Genomic DNA, 13467 nt, shown 5'->3' with positions numbered 1-13467 from the left:
CTCAGTATCATCAGAGGATTCAAGTCAACATTCAGCTTTGAGCCTCTAGAACGCAAGCCGTATCCATACAGGCCTCTTAAGAGCCGCTCGTCTTCGAACAAGAACGATGATCAGACTGACGCACCCTTCCGAGTCACCTGGTCCGATACGTGCAATAGTTACTGGCACGAGGTATAAAACAAACTCACAACTCGCAAACGATAGCGAACATACTGCGATGTACCCCGACGTTGCTTTTCTGCTGGCCGAGCCGGCCGCAACTGACGTGGAGGTATCGGTCGAATGTCACGGGTTCCGTGGTGTTGCCGGCCTGAGAAGGTTGGACGGGAAACTTGCTCGAAAGACGTGTAAACAGAGACCGCGGCACGATGTATGTGATAGCGGGCTGGACTGGTTTATCTTCGACACTTTGACTAACCTTTCTGCGATGCAAGGCGAGGGCAGGCAGGCAGGCAGCTGAGTGGCACGGTGGGGAGCAAGCATCTCGTTTTGTCCGACGCCATTCGGTCAGGGGACGCTACAATCTTTGCATCTCCGCGCGCAAGCCACATCTTAGCATCTATGCGAAACATTCAAAAGACCATCCGTCTTCGATTGGAACTGCAACGTTCGACTCTCGCTTCACTTAGTTCTCCGTGGGCACGCAGAACTGATCGCACAACACACTGCATCAGCAAAACACGGCATGCAAACTTGAGCACGACAAGGCACGTACAGAATAGTCCCCGGTGAAGCTGCCGTCATCGTAGTCGATGGTGCCCTCGGTAGGCTCGCCGCACTCGGTGCCGGGGCAGGTATCGCATGGGGTAATAACTTCTTCGGCCGGGATGTCGTGCCCGCTCCGGGTAGTAATCGTGCCGTTCAAGAAGCAGGCTGGCACCGCAGGGCAGTCGTTCACGGGCACCGTGGGCGCCGCGGCGCGTGCCATGACGAAGCTGGTGGCAGCAAGGAGCGCAAAGAGGGAGAGCTGCATCTGCGTGCGAACGTAAGTGAGGGCCTAGATACGGCGAGAAAAGGGCGTACGGTGACGAGTTGTTCGAAGAGAATGGGGAAGCAGGAGACACTGGCTGTGCTGCTGTGCTGTATCGACTTGAAGCCCGTCCTTTTATAATCTCTGTGCAGCCGCTGAATCCCAACTTGAAACGGTTAGACAGACTCTAGTAGCGGTCATGTCGCCTCTCGGGGATATACCCATGACATCTGCAGCGTAGAGCCGACGCGCTGTCGGCTTTTGACAGAACAAGATGCGACATCTCGGGCAGAATGGAGGGGAAGCACGAGAAAAAAATTGCCAAAAATGGAATGGCGGCGGCGAGTGCATTACGCTTGTGGTCATGCCACTCGGTTCGCTCATGCTGGGGTTCTCCATTAGAACCATCCGTTGGGGAAACAGTCGAGTGCTATGGGCTTCGTGGCGCTGTCAGGGCTTATTCGCTTGCGAGGAAGTGCTAGGTCGCTGCTTCGCTTGATGGCCTCAAATGATAGCCTCGCTTGCGGACTTCTCGAAAAGACTTGTGATCGGCATCTGCTCTCCGCGGACTTTCCAACAGAACGACGGCAACTTGCAGCAGGAGGCATCCACGATTCAGATCTGTGGAAACAACCTGCTAGCAGACGCCGGAGTAAGCCCCCGAAAACTGTCCTGCGAAATCAGCCGCATATGGTAATCGGTAGCCAAGGACCGGACGTGGGTCCGCCGTGCGGCGTGCAGGTATGTTAGCTGACTCTGCAGCATAGCAGCCTGCAGGAAAGTCAAAAAACGACTCGATAATTTTACAGTATAGACTAGTAACTATATACTTGACATTAGGAAGCTGTATAACAGACTACCGAAGGTAGACGGCCAGCGGATCGTGACCGTAAACTCAGTATACAACCAGTATATACAGCGCGAGGTGAAATGAAGTCAAAAAAGCCTTAGCTTGGTGCGCTTGTCTCGATGTTTACGGGCCGGAGAGCGTGGGTCATTAGAATCATGCCGTTTAGTACCGCACAGTGGATCAGGTAACGGATAAGGACGAGTGCGCTTCGGCGCGATGATGTCGAGCTCTCCGGGTTTCAGTTCCATGTTGCTCACAAAGCTGGCTTCAAGGTTGCACGGCCGAGCTGTCTCGGCATCCCAATAGGCCGGGTGTGCGATCCGAATGTGGTAGAACATGTTGTACTTCCAGAAAACTGGTCGCCGTTTGCTACGCGGGTGTATAGGTTTGCAGAGACAGCACTCCATCGGGACATTGCTGGAGGGGTTGGGGACAGTGGATTTGTTGGCACGGCCAGTGGTGAAAGGAAAATAACGCTCGCAGCTCGATGTCACACTGACACCGTCGAGCTCGATGGTGCATCTGGAGTGGCCACAAATACCACATGGATATGCCGTCAGGTCAATCTGTATACCATGGGAATTGAGCAATGATGTCGTCCGAATAAGCATCTGTTGCATCTGGGCTATAAGCTTGTACTCACCTGCTCAACAAGATCAGGTTCCGGTTGACCTAGGAGTGACCGTAGAATATGGACTCCGACATGGCTGCGCAGCTCCTTACGCTTGATGGACACCTCGCACTGATAGCATGTCAGCTTCTCTGACTCGTCTCCGTGTCTCTACGCGATCGCATCTTGCACGTTAGATACCTCGAAACATGCACCTACAGCAGTAGAATTCAGTCTGAGTCTTTTAGGGCCAGCATCAAAATAAATTCGTACCGCCAAGATCGTCTGGATACGGAAAGCCGTTTGCAGTACCGTGTTTCGGTAGTGCGCTGACCAGTGCTGCCGCTGTCACTTGCTGCGGAGAGTACGAATCACTGAGTATCGAGCAAAGACACTTGTCACTGATTGCATATGTGAGGGTCATGTGAGCATGGTCAAGTGTCTTGCGGTGTTCAATCGGAAGCAACGACGTAGCCTTCATGAGTTCGGTGACAGGTGTAACCAGATGACCGGGAGTTCGCATGACATAAGCTGACCTTGTGCCGTGCTCTGCATTGTTGCGACTTCCTGATACGGAGCTGAACCGAGCGTACTCCCCCGTCCACAGCCAAAAATATTGATCTGAGCTAGCTGTTGGGAGGGACTCTCGTTTCATGATGAAAACCTGTCCGTGCACAAAGACTTTCTCCTCGCGTTTGCCCAGCTCTTCGAGGCTCACATGTTTGACCCTCCCGCTTGGAGTCTCAATGTCTGTGATCTTGATGAACGCCAAAGAGATTGTGTTGGCTGAACGAATTGGAACGATAGCAACGTCCTCAAGAAGAATCATAGATGGCGAGAGGTCTACTGGCAGCAGTACGGGGGCAGGCGGCACAGATGGCGAAGGTGAAGAAGTATGGGAGGCATGAGATGGAAGCAACTCATGGGCCAGACGTGTGACGGTAGGGTTGTCGAGAGGAACTGAAGCTGGTAAATGGCCAAATTTTGAGAACCCGCGGACTCGACGAGGCCGATCAAGCGAGAGTGTGGAGTCGAGACCTTCGTTGAACCAAAGGCGCAATACGGTCTCCTTATGAACAGGTACAGGGTCGCTGCCATCTTCTCGAGGGACGTAAATCCAATTTGGCCTAAGAGAGGAACTCTGAGAGCAGTCCGACAGACAAGGAGATGACTTGGTGGCGTTCTGCCTCTCCACTGCACCACTGATAAGGGTCTGGAGCTCGATCTCGTCCACTTCTCCACTGACTTCTGATGGTTCGTCTACTGCGCTGGCCTGTGAGTCTGACACACAACCAGTGTCAACAGCAGTCATCGTGCTAGACTCTTCAGGGATGGACTGATCAGGCTCTGTACATGAACCTGGGTAGGATGAGCCATTTGGCTTCATGAAGTCGCCGCCGAGCCGCGAGAGTGAGTGCAGAATATCCATATGTATTCCTGCGTTGTCGAATACTTTCTCAGCTCCGGCTCGACCTTCATCCCATGACCGTTGCAGATTTACGTGTCCAGCGACGAGATCCCCCTTAAAGCGGAGCGGGTTCACATGGTCAACACCGCCGTTGCGAAGAAATGAGCGTCGGCGATGGCCACGATCCCAGCTCGGATACCGGTTCAGTGTCATAAGCATGTCAACAGCAATACCCAGACGCGAGCAGAGTTGTTTGATGTCACAATTGCGGTCATGGCACTGGGTTCGTACTTCAGCAAAGAGCTGCTCCAGTCGATCGCTGCCCAGCAGAAATAAGAAAAAAAGCGCTAGCGGGTCGAGATCCTGCTGGCGCACGACACAGACGAATGCCGCCTTTACGAGAGCTTGAGAGTCACTGAACAGTGGGTTTGGCATGAAGGCGGAGCCGTGGTGGATATAGAGGGCGTATGCGAGGTGAGCAAACTTGGACAGTGACGCTAGCTGCTCCGATAGACTGTCCGCTTCATTGAGAAAGGCTCCAAGGAATGCATCCCATAACTCGCTGAGAATCAAGAGAGCGCGGAATGTTATATGATCGGCAGGGTCTGTGAAAGTCGCTGGATCGAGATTTCGAAGGGATACAATACTCTCCAGCAACCCAACTGCAGCGGGTACGTTCTGCTGGTCGTCCGGATTGAGGAGCTTGTTCACAGACTCAGCAGTCTCTTCTGGAACCCTTTGCAAAAACTTCGAGAGCACGGCCTGATTAATTACGACGCCATTGATCAGCATTCCACTAGGTGATCTGAGAAGGGTACTAAAGCCTAAATATTAGATTGTTAGCTTGCCTCGTCAAAACGAACAATAATCTACTCACGTTTAAGCACATGCTTCGGGTCAGGGCAATGCACAATGTTGTCAGGTCCACAGTTGAGATTGAGGCCTCGCAACGGCGAGAGCGGCGCAAGAAGATTGTCATCAAAGACTCGATCCATGAGAAGCAAGAAACATGCGCCACGAAAAACAGATGCGCCATCACACCCGACAACCCTGTCAGAACTGGGCGATTTCGTCATTGCCCTGTATGGACTAATGGGGATATCATCACATGATCCCTCTATTATCTTGTAGTAATACGACATCTGATTACTCATGCTTAGTATACATGCTTACGCTCACAGTACCATAGGTCTTATAGCGGTATCAGAGGTCCTGACTCACATGTATATATACTGGCCCTGTAGCACAGAATAAAGCAAGAGTTCAGTCGCACTTTAACAGGTTATGAGCCCTGGCCTCACGGCCACTCTACCCCCACTCAACTAGTCTCATTGCTGAAGAAGACCCCTCGGGAAACCTCGGTCCCCTTCACCCAGTTTAAACCAAGTTTATCCACACAGTTTACGAGTAAGTCTCGTTGCGTGCTAGTGGCAGACGGAGCGCTCACGCGTTCATTCCTGCGTAATTTCTAGTGCCAAAGGATTTACCCGCTCGTCCCCCTCACTCTGTTTTCCAGCGGTACAAGCACTCCGCCAGCTACGCGCCCGCCTCCGGCAACGCCAACGATTCCGTCAAGACCGTCCTGTACGGTAAACGCCGCGGCAAAGAACTACGCCCGCCGACTCCAGCGCTCACTCTCCCATTCCCTCCAAACTCACACGAGGGTAGGCGCCTACGTCGCAAACAGTTCCGCGAGCGCTACGCAATCGACAAGGCCGACTTCGAGCAGCGTCTAGCTGCACGCGAAATCCAACAGGCGTGCAAACGGATCCTCGCCGGTTCGTCAAAGCCGACACTCGAGCAGCGTCTCGCTGCCATCCCACTGGCGACACATACGCCGATCGCCCCGAAGCCGATACTCATCGACTTCGACAAGCACACTCCTGCCGACCTCGTCCGCATCTTCACACTGAAGTTCGACGGCACGCTCAAACGCCTCGACGTCTTCGAGACTCTCGAGCTCGATGACCTCAACTCCGACCGAGTCCGCAATCTCCGCCGACTCATCGAGCAGCTCACGCGCATCAAACGCTGCCTGGCGGACATCTGCAACGTCGTCAAATACGAGGAGTGGCGCAAGTGGGAATTAGGGTGCAGAGAAATAGGGGATATCTCGTTCAAAGGGCTACGCAAGAACAAAGCCCGGATTGTACAAGTGCTTAGCGCAGTTTACGTGAACGGATATTTTGACGCGGTTAGGTTTTACGAGAACAAGTAGATACTTTATATACAACGCTATTGTAACAATCAGAATAAGTTCTACTCGGAAACCTGACTACTGTGTGTTTATCCTAAGCGACAACAAGAGTCGTAGTTTAACTGGTCCCTTCGTCCAATCCCAACTCTATCCACCTCTCGGCTAAATCGGCTTAGCTGGGATAAGTGGTCCGCTCAACAGCGTTCACAATCACTACCTCTCAGGAGACAAATACGGTACCTGAAACCGTAGAGACAAAACAGAAAACCGTCGCAGAATTCAGACAGCGACTGAATATATTAGACGACATAGAAACAGACTGGGAAGCATTAACAGCACACGAACAATACGTCGAAGTGTTGCTAACTCCGTTCTATTTTTTCAAACACGTCCAAGAACCGCCAAGCTATAACGCTACAGCAGAGTTAACAAACCACGACGAAGATATAATCCATATCTTCTTTCCAACAAGCTCCGACACATATTCGGAACCATACGCTTGTTACCTCAACCAGGAAGACATTGCGGAAGATCTATATTTTAGACCGATCAATCAGACATACGATCTCGCATTCTTGGAAGAAGATTGGGAATCACTTCGAACGACACGAGCCAAATCATACAAGCTCGATCTCAGTGAATTCTTTTACGACGTCGGTTTAACTCCAAAGGAACGTGAAACACTCTACGCATACACTCGCCTCCTCTTCGTACACGATAACAATGTCATCCTCTTCTGACCCGACCAAGCTCGCCACATCCACCATCCCGCAATTCGGCGGAACCAACTATAAAAAGTGGTTCGACGCGATCCGAGCCTTCCTGCGCTACCAGGGCGTCTGGTACTTGATACAGGGATACGGCTCCACAGCGACCGTTCCTGTCCCTGGTCTTGCCAGACCAATAGCTGCGACAGGTACACCCACGGCTACGGAAATTCTAGCTCAAGCTGCATGGGATGAGAAAAACGACAAGGCGCTGGGCATTATCCAACTCTATGTCGCACAGAACCTTCGTCATCTCGTCGATGACAAGTTCTTGGCCCTGGACGCATGGACCGCGATCAAGGCCGGCTACGAGAAACCCGGAGCGGTAGGCGCATTCGTCGCCTTCCAGAAGCTGTTCAATGCATAGCTTTCTGACAGCTCCGCACTCGGCCCGCAACTCGACGCACTCACAGAGCAGTCCAACCAGGTCAACGCGGCGGGAATAGAGGTCAAACCTCAGCTCCTTGCTCTATTAATGATCAATGCTCTCCCCAAGTTGTACCAGACCGTCGCTGGTACAATTCTCACTGCGCAAACTGATGTTACGCTGCTCACAGCAGCGCTTATCAAGCCCAAGATCGTTGAGGAGGAACAACGCCGCGTCGCGAACCGCACTCAGATTGCGCGCGTCTCGAAGGCGCCCCTCCTAGACAAGAAATGTGAGAAGTGTGGTCGCAAGAATCACACGACAGAGCAGCACTGGGACACAAAGCCGGCGAATTCTGGCTCGAGTTCCGGTAACGGCAACAACACGCAGCAGCAGCAGCAGGGTGGCAGAAAGCGCAAAAAGGGAAAGGGAAAGGGCAAAGCGAAGGACAATACCGCGACGACCACTCAGACAGTTAATACGATACGCATAGTCGATGTACCACTTGTAGCTAAAATCGAGGAAGAATCTATCTCTGTTTCTCTTTATGCTACGGGTGTCAAGTCTAAGTGGATGGTCGACAGCGGTTGCACAACACATGTCACACCGTACAAAACTGACTTTATTCGGTACCATGAATTCCCTAAGCCAGGTCATGCACACACGGCCGGCAAAGGTCAGACTATCGAAATCAAAGGTCACGGTGAAATCGCTCTGCAACATCGTCTCATAGATGGACGAATTCAGCATATCCGGTTAGAAACCATATTATACGTACCGGAAGCAGCAGAATGGTACTTTGCGCCCAGAATGCCTCTCAATAACGGACACCGTATTGAGATGGATGGCAAGAAGTTTACGTTACTCCGCGGATCAGACCCAACACAGCGGACAGTTTTAATGGAGGGCGAATATGAAAAGTCGTCAGGTTTATATTGGCTAGAAGCTGAAGTCCTTACCAGGACCAGCGGGATTAAGCCAGGAACATTAATGTCGGTCAAATCCAACGATCCATATACTTTGTGGCACTGTCGCTTCGGACACGCCAGGAAGAAATCAGTTGTTCAACTGCCTGGCAATGTCAAAGGCGTCCCGGATAAAATCACGGCACCAACCAGGGATACTCCCTGTGATGGATGCAAATTCGGGAAGTCTCGTCGCGATGCATTTCCTGCATCTGACAGTCGTGCGGATCATCCCCTCGACTTAATTCACATGGATCTTGTCGAATATCCGTCGTTATCACTCGATGGATACAAGTTTGCCCTTACCACCCTCGACGACTATTCCTCCTTTGGTTTAGTCTGGTACCTGAAACGGAAGTCTGATGCCTTCTCTGCTTTCAAGCAATTCGTCGCTTGGGCGGAAACACAGGCCGAGCGCAAGCTCAAGGCTATACGTTCGGACCGTGGGGGGGAGTTTTTAGGCCGCGAATTCGACGATTTCCTAGCAGAACACGGAATAGAGCGTCAACTATCAGTGGCGCGAACACCACAACAGAATGGCAGAGCAGAACGCTGGCAACAGACCATTCAAAATAAGGCAGAAGCTATGCGACATCACGCTGGCATGATGTCTGGGTTCTGGAAACTAGCATCAGAAACAGCAGTACACATATACAATCGACAACCTCTGCGCCGTCACCAATGGAAGCCGCCCATCACTAAATGGAACGGCACTGTTCCGGACATATCGTACTTTCGGGTATGGGGCTGTAAAGCCTACGTCCACACACATAAGGATGCGAGGGTCAATAAACTACAGCCAAAGGCTAAAGTCATGATCTTCGTTGGGTACGAAATCGGTACAAAGGGTTACCGGTTCTGGGATCCAACTGCCCGGACCATCGTTGTGTCACGCGACGTCACCTTCGATGAGTCTTCCTTCTCCAAGCAAGACGAAAGGCCTCGTGAGCCTGGAATGTCTCAAGATCCACTTCCACCTGTTCTACCCGACCTGCCGAACCCGGACCCTACCAGTCCGGATGACTTCACACCTGATAATCAACCCCCAGACAACGCACATCCACAACCGTGGCAAGACAAACCGCAACAACAGGATGAAGACGAAGTCAATAACGATCCAGCCGATCGTTATGAACAATATCGAAGCCCAACTCCGGAACCGTACAAACATCCGGAGATACCATTTGTTCCCGGTCCACCTCCTGGACAACCTCCACCTCAGAGAGAACAATATCGTCCTCGTCAGAGCGGACCAGCCGGTCCATCTCGTCAGGCAGCACCACCTGCTCCTGATATTAGGCAACGATGGAATCTCGAACCACAACCTGTCCCACATCCAGCCAGACCACAGCGCGAAAATGCAGGCCAACGCCGTGTTCCCGATAACAGCTATGGTGACGTCCCGCCCACAGAAGCATGGCGTCAACAGGAACGAGACATCCAACATGATCAACGAGAAGAACGAGAAGCACGTGAACAACGTGAAAACTCTCCAATGGAAGTCGACGATTAACTCCGTCGGAATTTATTCCAATGGATATGTCATGCACACCAACCTGACCCCACTACGTACTGCGAAGCAATGTCTCGCCCAAATGCGAAACAGTGGGAGATCGCGATGAAGGAGGAACTTAAGTCTCAGGAGGAGAATTCCACATGGATTCTGGTCAACAGACCGAACAACCGGAGAATTGTGAAATGTAAATGGGTTTATGTGATCAAGCCTGACGGCCGTTATAAGGCACGTCTTGTGGCCAAAGGATTCACACAGATAGAGGGGATAGATTTTCAGGAAACCTTCTCTCCCGTCGCACGCTATGAAGCTATACGCTTCTTACTCACACATGCCGCACTCGAAGATTGGGAAATCGAGGCAATGAATATCAAAACGGCCTTCCTGTATGGCGAGCTCGACGAGGAGATTTATATGGAACAACCAGAAGGCTTTGTGAAGAAAGGACAAGAAAAGATGGTGTGTCGATTAAAGAAGGCAATCTATGGTTTACGCCAAGCCTCACGCACCTGGAACGAGAAGCTACACACTACGCTACTCGAGAATGGATTCAAACGCACGCGCTCAGATGCTGGCGTTTACGTTTACCATCACGACAAAGTCGAAGTTTACCTAATAGTTTACGTCGACGACCTTCTACCAATGGGTCCAAGTTTACCCGAGATCCAACGAGTGAAGAAAGTTCTTGCAGAGAAATTCCAAATGTGAGATCTTGGAGCCGCTAGTACATTTCTTGGAATGCGGATCACTCGTGATAGAAACAACAGGTGTCTGGAGATCGACTAACAGTCGTATACCGAAGGAATCCTATCCCGGTTCCAGATGCACAACTCAAAACCTTACCGCACACCGCTGCCTGAAGGCATACATCTCGAGAAGGCTGCGGAAACATATACCGCTACCGACGCACTCCGCCATCACTACCAGTCTATGATTGGTAGCCTCATCTACTTGATGATTGGTTCACAACCCGACATCGCCTGGGGAGTCACAAGACTCTCACAATACATGCAAAACCCTACGTCACAGCACGTGGAAGCCACGAAACACATCTTCCGGTATCTCCGTCACACCACTGAGTATCGTATCTGGTACTCTGGCTCAAATCAGTCCGGTTTGATAGGGTATTCAGACGCAGATTGGGGCGAAAATCGGGATAACCGGCGATCAACAACTGGTTTCGTTTTCTTGATGGCTGATGGAGCAGTCACATGGGCATCTCGGATGCAGAAGACGGTGGCAAGATCCTCGACGGAAGCCGAGTACATGGCACTCTCGGAGGCATGCTCTGAGTTAGCCTGGCTAACGTCACTCCAAAAAGAGTTAGGTTACTTTCCTACTGCACCACCACCTTTGGTAGCAGACAACCAAGGAGGAATCTTTCTCGCAGTCAATCCCGCTCACGACCGAAGGCTCAAGCACATCGACATTCGATATCACTTCATACGCGAATACGTAGAAGAAAAACAAGTGGATATAGTCTACGTTAGTACGGACGAAATGATTGCCGACACATTGACGAAACCACTTGGTGCAACAAAATTTGAGCGTTTCTGGTCTATGCTAGGCTTGGTCTTCAGTAGATTAGGCAATAACTAGTCGAGTGGGAGTGTCAGAACTGGGCGATTTCATCATTGCCCTGTATGGACTAATGGGGATATCATCACATGATCCCTCTATTATCTTGTAGTAATACGACATCTGATTACTCATGCTTAGTATACATGCTTACGCTCACAGTACCATAGGTCTTATAGCGGTATCAGAGGTCCTGACTCACATGTATATATACTGGCCCTGTAGCACAGAATAAAGCAAGAGTTCAGTCGCACTTTAACAAACCTAGATGTCACCATATGTTGCTGCGCAGGCAGTCTTCCAGGCAAGCAGATGTAGCTCAAGATATGCTTTAAAGTCACTAGCTGTTTCGGCTTTGCAGCTTGCAGAGACCGAAAAAGAGTATCCGTGGAAGTCGACATCACGCAGAGCACCCATTGCTCCGACTGTTGCCTCAACACCGAAATGAGCCAAGGGGTCTTCGCCATTATCACCACGCCGCACAGCCTTGGCCAACGCAAGGATATTTTTAAGGCACGACATAGACAGATCCATATTCGTGGTACACTCTCGACAGCCTCCAACCATGTAGTCGTCATCCTCTCTTATGCATTTTCTAATGGCGATTCCATCAAACATGATAGCCTGGCCGCAGCGGCATGGGTGACGTGCTGGGCTGGGTGGGAATACACTGAGAAGGTTGCGCACAATGTGGTCGAATGTGGGCTTTGCTGGCGATGGATGGATAACAGGGTGAGTCGACCGTGACCGCATGCGTATAGCTGAGACAGATGGAAAGCCGAGAGCCTTGTGGAGAATGTAAGCACCCTTGTCGCCAGCAAGATGCCACATTATCCGCGCAAGGTCTATCTCCGTCGTGGAAAAGCTCTTGACACGATAGATGTTGGCGACAGCATCTTCAATGCGGTTCAAGATCTCCTCGATTGATCGGCCCTGGTCAAGTGCAACTTGGAGTAGGCGCTGCAGCCGGGGAACGTTGCACATCGCAAGTGCAGCAACCAGCCGTTCGTGAAGTCGAGACTTCTCCTCTGCAGTCTCTGCCCGCTTTTCCGCACGGTATCGCTAAAATATAATTAGTAAGCCTGCACATTGTATATATATATATATATATATATAGATGACACACCTGTACTCGAGTGGTTGTGAGCGTGCTATTCTTATAGTGAATAGCCTCGATAAACTGGGTGCGGGTCATATCTTCGTAGCGCATGTAAGGCTTCCATGAGGTGGACGCTCGCTGCATGAATCGACGAAGACCTGATGATGTCAAGACCGTGAGACACTTCGCGCATGCGCCGGTGCCTGCTTCTGTGTAGAGTCTTAGGCAGCATCTCTTTGAGCGGACTCGGATGACAGCCTCGAACGTGATGGGATCCTCCACCACAGAGGCAAGATGAAACCCCGAAGACTCAGGCGGCTGGTCAAGGAAGTGGAGAGGGAATGTCTTGTAAACCGGTCTTACAGTCCAGGGCAAGACCGCGCCGCAGCACAAAAAATCGACAAGGGTAGGCGAGCTCAAGCTTGACATTGTGGAGGAAGTGTCCATGCTTGAAGTAAGCTCAGATATACAGGGACTACTGCTAAAAAGCAAGAATCAATGTGTTAGGACGGCTAGATGAACATGTTAAAAAGCACTTACCTCCGCGTAGGTAGCGGATCTGAAACAGCACGAACAAGCTGCGTTCAGCGAAGCGATCCAAAGCCCTCAGGGAACAGCTCTTGACGTGTCTGTTCAGCATTCCCCTTCTCTCTCTGAGCCTCCAACCGCCTATGCGTGCTTCCGCACTTCTTTCCTTCAAGATGCTGGACCCAGTGAAGCTCAGGCACCAAGATAGAGACTTTGAACTCGTGTTCACATCGCGGGCAGCGCACAAATTGGTAGCCAGGGTTGGGAGATGGTCTTTTGGTACAGTATTGCATGTTGAAAGAAATGCATAGACGTGTCGATGCGGGTAGAGATGGTAGGTCAATGGAGGGTGTGCGCTGAGGTGAAGCAGAACGACTAGAGCAGGCACGAGAGAAATTTGGAACTTTTTGGTCGCAAAAAATATGCGAAAACAGCCTGAAAAAATAAGTAAGAAAATGCCATATTTTTCCTCCCAGTATCCGGCGGCCCGGCGACTCGGCAACCCGGCAGCTGAGCCGATTGTCCGCCGGGTGCCGCAGCCACGGGCGCTTTGACAATGGCCTGGCGGACAATCGGCTCAGCTGCCGGGTTGCCGAGTCGCCGGGCCGCCGGATA

General features: G+C 51.4%; 5 protein-coding genes across 5 annotated transcripts; 2 read left to right on the top strand and 3 right to left on the bottom strand.

Annotated features, from left to right (window-relative positions):
* Positions 1-162: 162 nt before the first annotated feature.
* PHACADRAFT_246368 (uncharacterized protein) lies at positions 163-1212 on the bottom strand. Its single transcript, XM_007389827.1, has one exon. The coding sequence runs from the start codon at positions 971-973 to the stop codon at positions 671-673; it is 303 nt and encodes a 100-aa protein (XP_007389889.1). The 5' UTR covers positions 974-1212; the 3' UTR covers positions 163-670.
* Positions 1213-3883: 2671 nt separating this feature from the next.
* Positions 3884-4630, bottom strand: PHACADRAFT_132972 (uncharacterized protein; the record flags this gene model as incomplete). Its single annotated transcript, XM_007389826.1, has 1 exon — positions 3884-4630. A coding segment is annotated over one exon (747 nt), but the record flags the coding sequence as incomplete, so codon positions are not given.
* Positions 4631-4990: 360 nt separating this feature from the next.
* Positions 4991-6056, top strand: PHACADRAFT_189563 (uncharacterized protein; the record flags this gene model as incomplete). The annotated part of the gene is made up of 3 exons (XM_007389825.1): positions 4991-4997; positions 5120-5245; positions 5311-6056. The coding sequence occupies 3 exons, from the start codon at positions 4991-4993 to the stop codon at positions 6054-6056; spliced, it is 879 nt and encodes a 292-aa protein (XP_007389887.1).
* A 702-nt stretch (positions 6057-6758) lies between these two features.
* PHACADRAFT_64048 (uncharacterized protein) lies at positions 6759-7562 on the top strand (the record flags this gene model as incomplete). The annotated part of the gene is made up of 2 exons (XM_007389824.1): positions 6759-7139; positions 7230-7562. Coding segments are annotated over 2 exons (714 nt in total), but the record flags the coding sequence as incomplete, so codon positions are not given.
* A 4000-nt stretch (positions 7563-11562) lies between these two features.
* On the bottom strand, positions 11563-12753 carry PHACADRAFT_23773 (uncharacterized protein; the record flags this gene model as incomplete). The annotated part of the gene is made up of 3 exons (XM_007389504.1): positions 11563-11565; positions 11598-12287; positions 12352-12753. The coding sequence occupies 3 exons, from the start codon at positions 12751-12753 to the stop codon at positions 11563-11565; spliced, it is 1095 nt and encodes a 364-aa protein (XP_007389566.1).
* Between the last annotated feature and the right edge of the window lie 714 nt (positions 12754-13467).

This window comes from Phanerochaete carnosa (assembly GCF_000300595.1).
Source record: "Phanerochaete carnosa HHB-10118-sp unplaced genomic scaffold PHACAscaffold_1, whole genome shotgun sequence".
Lineage (NCBI taxonomy): Eukaryota > Fungi > Basidiomycota > Agaricomycetes > Polyporales > Phanerochaetaceae > Phanerochaete > Phanerochaete carnosa.
This window is presented reverse-complemented; position numbering and strand designations above follow the sequence as displayed.